The 13,761-nt window shown below is 40.9% G+C and overlaps 1 protein-coding gene across 1 annotated transcript in view; it reads right to left on the bottom strand.

The window, feature by feature from the left end:
- Window positions 1–8: 8 nt before the first annotated feature.
- Window positions 9–13,761, bottom strand: part of LOC145468118 (beta-1,3-galactosyltransferase 6-like) — a 41,892-nt gene continuing 28,139 nt past the window's right edge. Inside the window, exons 2-3 of the mRNA XM_081451803.1 lie at window positions 2,755–3,212; window positions 9–2,001 (exon numbers count right to left, since the gene is read on the bottom strand). Of these exons, the coding sequence (XP_081307929.1) occupies window positions 1,225–2,001; window positions 2,755–3,135 (1,158 nt within the window). The 5' untranslated portion in view covers window positions 3,136–3,212 and the 3' untranslated portion in view covers window positions 9–1,224. The remainder of the gene's footprint in view (window positions 2,002–2,754; window positions 3,213–13,761) is intronic.

Below are 13,761 nucleotides of genomic sequence, written 5' to 3'. Positions count from 1 at the left end.
AACGGTCCCTTTGTGAAAATTCAATGTGAAGTGCCAAAGCACAAAAATGAAACAACACGGGTACACCGGCTTCATTGAAACATGGGTTTTACGTACGGTTCTCCACACAAGTTGAATCAGTTACAAAATTACATTCGATTGTATTCAAAAATATCTGAAATACAAACCTTTATTCAACGTCTTCCTATTGTATTTGATAATTTTCGCTACATCAGAGTATTTCGTCTTGAAAAATCTTTACTTGACTTGAGCTGCATACTGTACTAACGTTGGTAGCTACATGTATATAGTGAAGCATCTGCTACGGAAGCCTTTTGTAAGCATGCTGTCCCAACCACATACAAATACAGGCTACATTTTTTGATCTCTTATAAACGAACATCTCCTGCTAAGTGGACAGTTTTTCAGCTACCAAAGGGTGTCGGACGTCGGACTCAAATTTAGCTCCTTCAGGATGGTGAAAACGCCCCCCGGGGGAGGGGAGTACTACCTTATATGGGCTATGTAGGCATGTGCAGCCCCAAAGGGTATGGTTTTTCAGCCGTTTTTGTCATAAATAGGGTATCGATTTTAGCTGATTTTAGCCATTTTGGTCATATATAGGGTATGGTTTTTGCACTCTAGCCTAGCCACTTTTTCGTCATTATCGAAAAGAAAATCAACAAAAGTCCTTTGCAAATTATGTTTACGGTAATTAAACATTGGACTGAACTAGGGAACTAATTGTAACGTAGGTCTGAAACAGGGTTTTGATTTAAGGGTCAGGTCATAAATAGGGTTTCGAATTTATGGTCAGGTCATAAATAGGGTAGGGAATATCGCAGATTTTGGTCATAAATAGGGCAAGGGTTTTGGGAAGCGGGCCGCACAACCCCGCCCAATTTTTCTGCGAGTACCCCTCCCGGGTGAAAACGGCACGATCCAAACTCAAGAAAAATCGTTCAAACACTGTGTATGCTTATCCGACAGATACGGCTAAAAAGCCATAGCCGTTATTTTAATACTAAAACATGCGTTTTTCATGGCAACAGTGACGCAGTAACTAGTAGCGGCGAATCCAGACCTTTCTATGAGGTGGTAACCCCAATTGTTTTCCCGGCTCTTGGGCTTCAATTATGGTAGGGCCTAAAAACATTTCGGCCTTTTGGATCTAACGGTATGTAACAAACGTTTTTCGTACGAGATAGGACCGATATTGATTTTGCTAACGGAAAATTTCAAGATCTACCGTCCATGTGTACCTTGCCACATTCCTTCGCCCGGAGTCCATCGTGGGTTTGCTATACACGGCCTCAATTCAAATTTATACATCCCCCCCATTAGCGATATGTTGAATACGTTTGGAAAATAACATGTCTCCGTTATGCGAGTTAGTGGCAATGAACTTGTGATCAACGCACGCGTGTCTCCGCTGTCCAGCCCAAAATTACGTATCATTTCTGGCGAGCTGCCGTGAACACCAAGGTATTGATCACATACCCGAGAGAAATTCTTGAATTTTTCGAGTTCCCTTGCCGGCGGGTAATGATGTAGTCTGTGATCGTCAAATTCAACCAAAGACGTCTTATTACCGTACAGGCTGTGAAGCCAAAATCCAATTTGCTGATCGCTGTGTGGATGACAAACAACGCTACGAGGATCTTGTGAGAGGAAGCGCTCGATGACGTCTGCAGAAAACACGATCCAGGCTTCGTCGACGTAAATAAGGTCCTGGTAGCTGCAGTGATATGAACCCCAGACCAGCGATTTCCTCGGTCTGTGGTACAGCTCTGACTTGAGTTTGTCCAAGCATAAGAAGTAATCATCGTCCATATGAAGCATGTATGTGAAGTCAAACTTGGCCTTCGCCCACATGATCTGGTATAAGAAACGGATTCCGAAGATGCGTGTGACTTCAAGCGCCATGAATTCTATGTCTCTGTATACGTCCTGCTCTTTAGAGAGTGCGTTTTCTTGTTGTTCAGACAGTCCAAGAGCGTCCGTGAAGAAATAACATATGACCTAAGCATGGCAGATTTAAAGGATGACTGTTATTACGATATAATGAGCAGATTACGTAAACAAAGTTTAGCGGGCTCAAAACCATTGAATTAGACACCAATCTTGAGGCTTTTATCAGTTGATAGCTGGCTGAAATTCAGTTACGACCGAGTGAATTTAAGTGGACTATGGAAAGAGACGTCTGCCTGTTTTGTCATAACCTTGTACTGTTTTGTTACACCTAAACTAGACTGCAAAACAGTCGTTTTCGGACGTTTTCGGAAGGCGCCAAGCACCGTAAGCGCGATCCTCGCGTATGAAGCGCGCCAGCCTCACACGCCCGTCTCTCCCCATTCTTCCTCGCCGTTTTTACACTCGCTCCAGACCTTTCGTTCGAATATTGACCGTCGCTCGCGTTCGCAAAAAATACGACTGTTTTGCAGTCTACACCTAAACTAACATATCGATAACTTTCGACCCATTCTCGCTCCCAGAACCTCCGTTTCTTTTGATCTCGTGATCGGCGAAACGGAGGGCGCGACATTTTAACACGAGTAGGACTGGGGACGAGAAAGATTTCGACCATATGAGAAAACTGAGAAAAACTGCACACGCGCTCCAAGGGCCCAGCTTGTAGCCAATCAGGTTGTGAGTTTACCAACTGTCATCCTGAGTCAGCCATAGACTGAATTTTAGTCGCGTTGTTTACTAATTTCAGAGCGAGAACATTTCAGTGAAAAAACTAGAGGTTATTTGTAGCTGCTTTCAACTCACCTCAATGCCATCACATTTCTTCCACCATGTTTGCCTTATCGCTTCTCTTCTGTCGTACCTCGAGGGTGCGGTTGTCACGATCAACAACAACAAAACAGACACCTTGTTTTGCACCTCCTGTAAATCAGTCACGTTTAGTTTTCTTTGAACGGTTGACCCCGTGACCTTGACCTTTGACGCATTGACAAACATATCTCGGAGTGGCTGTAAGCGATTGTACTTCAGTGCTGACTGTCCAGCTAGGCGTTTCAATAGCTCTCGTGGAGAGGAATTGTAGGTAATCACGACAAAGAAAATCACAAGGATGATAGTAAGAGTGAAAAATCCAACGCTGATATGGCAACGCGGAGGTGTCCGTATAGAAATGCCAGAAAAAGCCATAACGAAGATTTAGTGTTCTCACGGTTGGGTCATAAGCGTAATAATAGCAATGTTATTCCACAAAGCAGCAACGATGCCTGTAACAAAGAACTTTGTGTTAATTATAGCATAGAACAAACGAGTAAGAGCATACATATTGGGAAGTAAATCTTGTTCGTAAGCTTTATTTTTCAATTTAGTTGTTGGTTTAATTTTCAGTATTTCTCTTTTGACTATACTCCTAAATTTAAAAACTTTCCAAGAAAATTGCTTTGCTATTGCATTATACGATTCCTAAATAGGATTTTCCTTTTGTTAGTCAAACCTAAGTATTAAATCCATTTTCCTTCTTATTTTGATTGTGATTCCTAACATCTTCCGTTTTCTTTGTTCTTAATTCAGGTCTAATTCAGAAAAATTCGAACAATTCCTAAATATTTGATGATTAATTTTAATATTTTTTTCCTTCAAAAACCGCCTACAAATTGTAATTTGCGCGCAGGTTTTTAAAGAAAAAAAAAGACGGTACTAAAGCTACTTAAGGTGGTATGGTACCCTAAAATATGGCGATGTTCATGAAAAATTCAATTTCTTGGAAATACAAGACTTAAGACCCTTGAGGACTTGTCAAAAACATTTTGAAACGATCTTGCCGAATTTCCTTCCAGATGAGTGTGAAATTTAAGGAAAGTACACAGTGGTATAAGTTTTTTTCACGTGGCAACGGCCATAGCAATGACTGTTTACTATAAGAACGTGACCAAAAATATAGATTATTTTTAACTTATATGAACGAAACTATTTAGAAAAAACTTTTTAAGACATGCACAACTCGATTGGTATAATTATTTGTGAAAAGCTTTGCCTCAAATTGCCATCACAGGCTCATTCATTTCCCTTATGACAAGGAATATTTCCCACAACTACGGTAACTTTTTACAAAATAGAACAACCATTGCACCCCCTCCCCCGAGATCCAATCTGCAACCCCCCCCCCCCCACTATTTGTGGTTCGTTAAATGCTTAATACTTCGTGTAAGAAACTTAAAGTGCATTTTTCTCAAAAGTTTACTTTTGTACCGACTGACTTCGCGCCAACATTTCTACTTTGCAAGGTTTTTAAGTAGAATTTCTGAAACTTGGGCTCATCAAAGACCAATAGTGTCGTGATGATATAAACCAAAAAAATCGTAACATTTTAAAGTCTGTCACGTGACATGAGATGATTTGTCCACTGGTTGTGGTAAAAAATAAGGTTATTTCCAAATAAAGCTGTAAAAAGCACTGAAAATAAGAGTTAACTGTCAAAACTTAGGTTCATATCACAGAACAAAACAGAAACTTACACGATATGCTTATTTGACGGTCAATTCTTGTTTTGTAAAAGAGCAGGAAGTGTTGGCGTCAATACTATAAAACACTACTTCAAAAGGCTGTGGCTGGTTTCCATAGCAACCATTTTGAGTAAAACTCTAGAAATTTAATTTCTCTTCTTGAGTGCAATAGCACACAATTGATCTTTCTTTACCATATTTAAACAAACTTTTTGGTCCATATTGAGGGTACCATACCACCTTAACCCATCTGTCAGCACCAGGCTCCCATCGGCTGATAGCTGGCGAACAGCAGAGGGGTGAGTCGACTATCAAAGTCGGTAGAAACCGAAACCAAATTGTTTTATTGCTTTAGTATAGCTAGAGGTTGATCTGTTTAACATCCAATTCAGCCTAAAAACTTCTCCCATTCCAAGAGTCTTCATTCAATCGATAGAAGATGTTGTGCTGCCAATCATGTTATGAGCTTGTCAAGGGTAACATGCGATACAACCACTGAAAATACCATTATTAATTTTACGCTAGTATTGGCTGGTCGCCTATCGGGCATAGTATTTGGGTTTGCACATGAAATAATTGTATTCTATCCATAAACTAAATGCGATTTTGAGACGGTGCTACGTGACTCCGCTCAATAAAAGAATATGTTTTCTCCCAACGCCGCCAATATATTGCAGCAGAAGCATATCACCTAGAGAGGTGATATGCTTCTGATTGCAGTAATGCCGTCTCAAAATCACTTTCACACTAGTTTTGTATCACGATCAGGTCATTATAAGTATAAAATATAACTGTAAAGAGATCAACATGTGCCTGATCGAAATTTCATTCTTTTCAACTGCGAAACATATTCATGGTAACGGTTTACGAGTAGTAAATTTTGTGGCGGATTTTTTTAAGACTTTCCGCGGGATTTGATATTGTCATAAAATGGGCTATTTGAAACAGAAAAGTCGTTACAAATTAGACAGAAAGGGAAGTTTGTATGAGTCTTTTGATACAACTGAGCTTAGCTTAGCTTAGCATTAAGAGAAAAAGCAGCATTGTCTTCTTAGTAAAAAAGAACGAGGAAATTTAAGCTTATATCTTTCGTCGCCTTCAAGTCTGGTACCCCGAGCGATATGGCAAACGTGGAAATACGTTTTATGAAGTCACAGTAACTGGTCAGTGGTTATCACCATCAGGCTGTGCTGTCCTTCGATCGATCAGTTCTCCGAGATCGGTATTTTGCTTCGTTTTAAGGTCGAAAATATCCTTGATACTTCTCGTTATTAGTGAGTTTGACGTCCTTAAATGGGTTTTTAATACTCAAACAATGTTCGTAATGAATAGCGGTACAGGGGAGTCATTTTGTGTGGAGTAACGTGCAGTTTGCTCGAGCGAACAAAGCGTGGATCGTGTTGCTTCAGCCGCCCTCGCCTCAGAATTGTCAAAAATAACGATGGGTATCCAGCAAAGCAGAAGATTGGTCCTGTATGCAGCTTTTGCAAGGATTTTGAAGACTGGTTGGATTTAAAGTGTAATTTGCATGAAATGGTTTATAAGGTACATGTAATTAAAATTCAGCCTAACACAATAGACCTCAGCACGAGGCTCTGTGGAATAAACCCCACAAACTCTGTATTTATTCCCCAAAGCCTCGTACTGTGGTCTATTGTTTTAGGCTGAATTTTAATATATCGAAATTGGTCTGCTCGGGACCGTTTTATTCACACTCACTTTGCGCCGCCATGTGGTGCTTGTTCATTTAGATTATATTTCGCATCGCGTCGAAGAAACTTTGATAAGAATTTGTCTTTAAAGACTGGCTTGATTGGCGTTTCTATCACCTTTCTGACTTTCTGCGCCTTTTGGAACGAGTGAAATAATTTTTTGTACCTGCCGTTCGCTGTAAGAATGAAACATACTGAAAACATTTAAGACCCCTCAATATCTTCGGGTCATTGAAAATTTTTCCTTGCTTGAGGTCTTTTTGTTTACATCGATTACATGTTGATAGTACGTGGAAATTTTTAAGATCGTTTCCTTGTACATGTATGCACATGTAACTAAATATTTTAAAATGCCCAAACACCTGTGTTTGTTTACACGAAACCGCTTCCACTTATGGGATGTGGTCAAGTTTCACTTCTTTTGATGCTGATAAGACATTCAACATTTCAGAGAGGCAATAATCAACTCTTCAATGAAACCCACTAGTTTACTTTGTTTACTCAGTCATTTGAAGCTTTTCGATTTCTATTTCCCTATCTTACATGTGCATTGTATCAGCTTATATAAATAACTGACTGTTGTTGTTGTTTTTGCTTTCATTTAATTTAATTCAGATGAGCTTTGCTCAATCACTACAAAATAATTTTTACATTTGTATGAGCTAAATGAATCATACATTTACATATGATGTGCTTTGAATCAATATGAAATTAATTATGATCCCCTTAGTAATGATATTGTATCATCCTCCCTTCTGTAAGATTCTTACTTAACTTGTAACCACTTTATTACAAGACATTATAGCACCTGATGGCAATAAATTATATATATATATATATATATATATATATATATATATATATATATATATATATATATATAATTATATGTATTTTTTTTTCCTGTGATAAATTGGCTAACACGTAGGTTCCTTTATGCCACTGTGTCTCTGAATTGGCTTACTGTTGTCTACAAACCATTAGTAATATATCTTCACTATGACAAGCTCAGATACTAGACACAAACAGATACATTTCTTACAAATTAATATTTATTACATTTAGTTCATCACTTAAGTTCTACAACATTGCTTTTCTCCATTGAGAAATTTTGTGCAAAGTCTGAAGTTGTAAGTTGCAAAAACAAGTTCCGTCAGTAGTTGCGAATCACTTAAATCAGGCTTTGATACTGTAAACTGAAAGGCAGAAAGCGAGGAAATTAGAAATTGTCTCAAATACACAAGTGATAAAAGAGGTAAACTTGACTGAAATCTATAGACTTCTTTTTAGGTTTAGGGTTGAGGTTAGGCCTAAGGGACAAGGTAGGAGGTGCAGTGGCCTTGTGGTTAGTGCGCTCAGCAATGGATCGAGTGGTCCGTGTTCGAGCCCTGGTCAAGGACATTGTGTTGTGTTTTTAGGCAAGACACTTTTACTCTCATGGTGCCTCTCTCCACAAAGGTGTACATATGGGTACTGGTGAATTTAATGCTGGGGGTAACCCTGTGATCGACTAGCATCCTATCCAGGGGGTAGTAGAAATACTCCTAGTCGCTTCATGCTACAGAAACCGAGATAAGCCTGGCTTGATGGGCCACTTGGCTCGTATGCAGACTTTACCTTTTACTTAGGGACAAGGGACTGCATCAAGTCGGGGGGGGGGGGGGGACAGGGCAGTCAGAGCCTCCCACTTCCCATACCCTGTTCTCCCACTTCCCATACCTCTATCTCTTGACTCCCACCCTTGTTTTTCCTGGTCCTGTCCCCTGTAAATTAAGAGACTCAAAACACATCCTAGTCATGTAGCTGCACAGTCCTTACAATAACGTATGCATGTATTTCAATTACCCTTTTAACAGCTGTGTATTCCATGTCTTCTGCCATCTTAAGATAATCAGATGTCATGTACCTCTTGTGTTTTTTTTTTTTTGTTTGTTTTTTGTTTGTTTTTGTTTTGTTTTTGTTTTGTTTTTTGTTTTTTTCTCAAACTCTAATAGCTATGCAACTAGTTTAAAACAATTTTCATACTTTGGAGGTGCTAAAATCAAAAAACAGAACTGCAACAATTCGAAATTATGACAAGAAACAAAGATACAGTAATAAACATGAAAATTTAAAATTTTATTTTCGCCAGCCTCAAGCTTCCTGGAGTACAGTATAATTTAAATTGGACATTTTGTAATAAAACATACCTCGGTGAATTCTTCCTCGAGTTGAGGCCAGATTTTGAACCCTTTTGGGGCTTCAGTCCTACACTTGTTACACCAACGTGTCCAAGATTTATACGAAGCACTGCTTCGGCCAACTTGGTCTATAATTCGGTGATACCGAGTGAGGACAGGATGACCGTGTTTACTTAACCGAGTGCCCCCAATCGAACAAGTGGACTAACACGAGCATGTCTTCCCGACGAATTTGATCGAAATGCCGTTGACATACCGATTCATATGGTTCAAGCCTACCAATTCAACAAACTTGAGAAGTTGATGTCCTTAGAACACCGCTACAGCCACACAAAAGCTTCCTAGTTTTAGCCTTAGCGCGCATCATAACGTAAATTGCCACCGACTCGCCGCCTGCGAGCATTGACTCACAAAGCAACAACAATTTCATACCGTGTGCAAGTTCAGTTTGGCTTTGGCACAATACATAATGTTAACTGAGAACTATCCAACAAATGAACGGAGTTTAAAAGCTAAGTTTACAGTGTGCGCTCTAAGTTTTGTATCTTTTTGACTGTCGACAAGACTCGCGGCGAAAACAATGTAAAAGTTGCAGGCATTTTGTGGTTTTGTTAAGGTGTACCGCTGTCGTGTAAAATACTGTATCGCGCCCCAAAAAAACGTATTTACACGGTATCGGCTAGCAGCTGGCTTTGACAAGCAACAATCAACAATGATAATGCAAGTGAACTACTGAGGCACTTGTTTCTGAGAATACGAGAAAAAGAGAAAAGGTAGCCTCCAGCCTGAGAGAAAACACGAGCCATCCACCCAGAACGCTTGCCGAAATGGTTTGCGGAGATATTTCCTAAAGCGAACGGAAGGCGAGTATTTGATATCTGAGGCGAAGAAGATTTCAAGAAGCTTGCTACAAAGAGGAAACAGATTTAGGCTGAAGGAAACGGAGGCCGTCCTTATACAGAGCTGAACATGAAAGCCAAATGGAAAAGATGCGGACGACAGCTTTTGGTTTAGACACCCCGCCAGCCGCTTCATCTCGTGCGTTGGAATAACGATAGAATGTTAGGATTAAGAGGACGAGGAGAACAGCTGAACTGTAAAATTCAAAACTTCAAAGAGCAAGGAAACGTCTAAGAATGGTTGACAGACTGGCAGAGTCAGAAGGATCTTCTAAAAATGTCTTCAACAATATGGCCACAAGCTGCAGTTCCGAATTCACAGCAGCATTTCTGCGCCTATTTGTTCAACTGTACATAAAACATGTCGAGGAAAAGGTTGTTGTTATTCATCGTGGTAGATGCAATAATAAAGTGTATTATCGTTTGTCTCACGATGTAGTCACTTGAGATGTAGATCGCGACGTTTCGACTGCTTACTGCTAGTCTTCTTCAGGCGATAAGGTCGACTGATTGCACGGTATCATTTATATCACAAAGGTCGGCTGTGATTGGTGCATTTCGATCCTCCTATTGTTCCATTGTTCCGGCGAGTAGCTGTTCCCTCAGTGGTCCGCTGTTGTACCGTTCTCCTGTTGTTGTGTTTCTTGATCGTGGGTATCCATGCTTCAGGAATTTCAATTCCGCTATCCCTGTTGATGTTGTTAGGGTGAAGTCTTATGTGAATAGCTTCCTTGACCCTACGTGTGTACCAGTGAGGATCTCGATCAATAAACTTGACCTCATTCCAGATAGGATAGTGGCCGGTCTCGTGGGTGTGTTCAGAAACGGCGGAGGTCTGGGTACGGGCGAGTCGTATATCCCTGTCGTGTTCTTTGAAATCTTACCAGATTAAAATTAATTTTCCAGCAGGCAAGTGACTTTGCATTTTGAGACAATGGTTACAATTATGATTAGAAAATTGTCGATTTTAACAGAACCAGTTCTGTTCTAATAGAGTTAACACTGCGTGAAAGCCAAAATATTCTAGAGTATTCTAGACTCGAATATGTGATTGTGACGCAATAGAATCCTAGAGTATTCAAGCCGCACACAACACGTGACGTACACCTGGAATATTCGTGTCGAATATGGTGGAATACGCTCCATTCATAATCGTACGAGGATTTTCGTTAAAATATACCACACATCTGTCGTACTCCTAGAGTATGATGGCGAACCCTTTGTAAAAAGAACTTTATAAAAGAAGGTTACAGTTCGGGTGCATAGCATTCTCCTGGAAACAAAATTTAGACTATGAATTCAAAGTATGTGCGATCTGCGCGTGTATACGTTTATCCTCGAATACGTGATCTTGACGCCAAAGCTATAGAATTCTAGAGTATTCATGGCGTGTACAACCGTGACGTGGACCTGGAAAATTCTTATCGAATATGGGCATACGGGAGGGGCACGACCGTATATTCGTTCGTTGACCAGAACAATTGTACTTTTTTGGTTCATGTTGTCGGCGCAGCGCATGTGTTTCGCTTGAGTCAAGAAATTTACACATTTTGTTGTAACTTCGAATTCCCGTCATTCGGTTTTGACCGACGTTTTCGGGATAATCACTACAAAGCGATTTCTCTTTGTGTGACTCGTCTCGTCTGAAGTGGTTAAGTGCTGCACAGCACGAAACCACAAATTGGACACTACGGGATACGTAAAGTTCCGCAAAGTTAAACTGACTAGAGACACGTAAAGCTGCGCAAAGTTTGGTTAGTAAGAAGATTCAAGCTCGTTTCGGAGAAGTTTTGGTGTATTCAGCGGAGAAAGTCCCGAGACCTTCAGACAAATATCTTTTCTCTGTGGGATGAGTTTAACTCCGGAGCCCGCAGGGCAACGAAACTCCTAAATAACGGCCCAATAGCTTCCTCAGTCGACTCCCTGCCATCATATCAACATTGCATTACGTTTGAACAAGAAATCGCAAAACGTACTGCGACGACGAAAACACTTTAATCAGATTTTTTCCTCGAGGTTACTTTTGAAACGAAATTGACGTTAAATGTGTTTCGAAGCGACTTGTAACGAAATGAGAGAAACGACATACATCAGCATTCTGAGTGTCCGACCTTCAACAAGCACGGATCAGCGGTTTTCCACATTAGATACCATGTTCTCTCGGTTCTCCACAGGCGGCCCAAGCTCACAATGCGAGGAGTTTTTTTTTTTTTTTAATCTTTATGCGAACGTTCAGCGCGCGAAACGTGACACGATTACCGCCGACATCTACTATTACATAACGACCGAGTTTGGTTACGCGAAACGTGACCTTCGCCTTGCAGTATGTGGTGGTGTTGTGTTACAACGGTTTGAATTTATAAAGGTTTGTATGGGGAAAAACGGTAATCGACATTATAGCTGAAATTTCGGTATTTTTGCAATAAAAATGACTCACCTCAATGCCTTGTTGTCTTTTCTATTGTCATCTCGCTTCTCAGCTCGATCCGAAGCTATTTAAGCAAGTTGTCGCTTTTTGGTTTTCCTCTACTAAGAAAGAGTAAAGGCTACACACTCGATTCTGGACTGACCCCCGCTCGAAGCGAAAAAAAAACACTGAAATCCCGCCAGCCGCCCCAATTCCTCCGCAGAATCATAGTACAGGTTTAAGCGCTCCCTTGCAGTTAAATTCCAAGCCAAATTCATCTCCACAGCGCACGATACAAAGCTCTGAATCGAAGAAAGCTAACCATCCGGAATCAGTGATCACGCTGCCGGCACCATTTGTGGACACATTCGAAACCCGAGCGGAATGCCGGGCTAACAAATTGACCCTGACCAGGGGAAGGGAGCGCACAGTTCTCGACAAGCCAGGTACTTTGCTCCACGGTCCTCTGGGAAGATTTTTGTCCAGGCCGCCGACGGAGCATTGTTGTGACAAGCCAATCAAAGCAACGACTAGACGTGTTTACAAATGTGAGATACTTTGATAACTCTCAGAGAAAACCCTTCACGCGATCTCGAATAGATACATTTTCCTACTGGACATGCTAGCTTCATCCCATATAATCACATCAATAGCCTTCACACGGTCGCAAACCAGAGAGTTACACAAAGATCGGTCGATAACCTGCCGCCAAGGCAATTCGGCTGTCATCAACCCATAAAATGAATGGACCGTCGACGCAACTCCACGGTCGTAAACTTGGCAGGCGATACCGCTCGAACATATCACACCTATCTTTCTTCCACGTGCTTTTGCAACTGATAGGATTCGTTTAATCACTTCACTTTTCCCAACTCCAGCTTGGCCGGTGATCAGAAGTTTGTGCCCCTTGGCAGCAAATGTAACTATTCGTTCCTGATCAGCGTTTAGTTTTATCCTGTAAAGCATTTGAACGAAATCAAGATGCGAACGATTTTTAGACGTGCGAAAATTTAAACGCGATCTGTTGAAACCTGTTTCAAATATTTTCTTTGCTACGGAAAAGTACACCGTTAAAGGACAAAATTTGATACTGAAAAACTGCTAAATCTAGAGTAAGACATAATATGGCTGTGATGCAACAAAACTAAAGCAAATTTCCTTAGCTATTATGACATGTGCCGCGAATATTCAGTAATATTCAGTGCATACTTACATGTTGGCTAACGACCTTCATTCCTCTACACTTTGCAAAGCAGTATCTCCACAAACAAACCGTCTATTTCAGATCTTCAAAAGATCTTAACATAAACTAGATGAGCTCTGTTGATGATAGTGACCCACGAAGAATGTATCTATTCGAGATCGCGTGAAGGGTTTTCTCTGAGAGTTATCAAAGTATCTCACATTTGTAAACACGTCTAGTCGTTGCTTTGATTGGCTTGTCACAACAATGCTCCGTCGGCGGCCTGGACAAAAATCTTCCCAGAGGACCGTGGAGCAAAGTACCTGGCTTGTCGAGAACTGTGCGCTCCCTTCCCCTGGTCAGGGTCAATTTGTTAGCCCGGCATTCCGCTCGGGTTTCGAATGTGTCCACAAATGGTGCCGGTGTCACAGTGATATGTGTATCCCCGTGATATGTGTATCCCCGCACACGTATCACTAGTGATATGTGTATCCCCTCCAAGATGGCGACCAGTGATATGTGTATCCCCCACCCCCCTCCCCTCTACTTTAAATAGCAATATCCTTCTTGAAAGCGCTCTCGTCGTCCGGTCGCTTACTGGACGAACGACTAACCCAAACAGACTTAAAACACAAATCTCAATTTTTGTAGTTGAAAAAGCATACGTATCTGCTGCTGGAATTGTGTTCTTGATCCTAACTGGTTTTCTGCGAGCAGGATATAATGAATTTAAAGTTGAACACCAAATGGATCTAGATATATTTCAATTTGAGTTTCACGGCACGGGATTTCTAGGACGATATTAATTGCGCGGTGCATTCTCACCCATCGAGTAACGCATATTCTCCACTGTTCATCGCCTTGTTTACATCTGAATTATTCGTGGAGTGAAACACATATCACTGCTTCGACCCACTCGCCATAAAATGATT

Source organism: Orbicella franksi, chromosome 14, assembly GCF_964199315.1.
Source record: "Orbicella franksi chromosome 14, jaOrbFran1.1, whole genome shotgun sequence".
Taxonomy (NCBI): Eukaryota; Metazoa; Cnidaria; class Anthozoa; order Scleractinia; family Merulinidae; genus Orbicella; species Orbicella franksi.
Note: the sequence above shows the minus strand (reverse complement) of the source record. Positions and strands in the feature narration are given on the sequence as shown.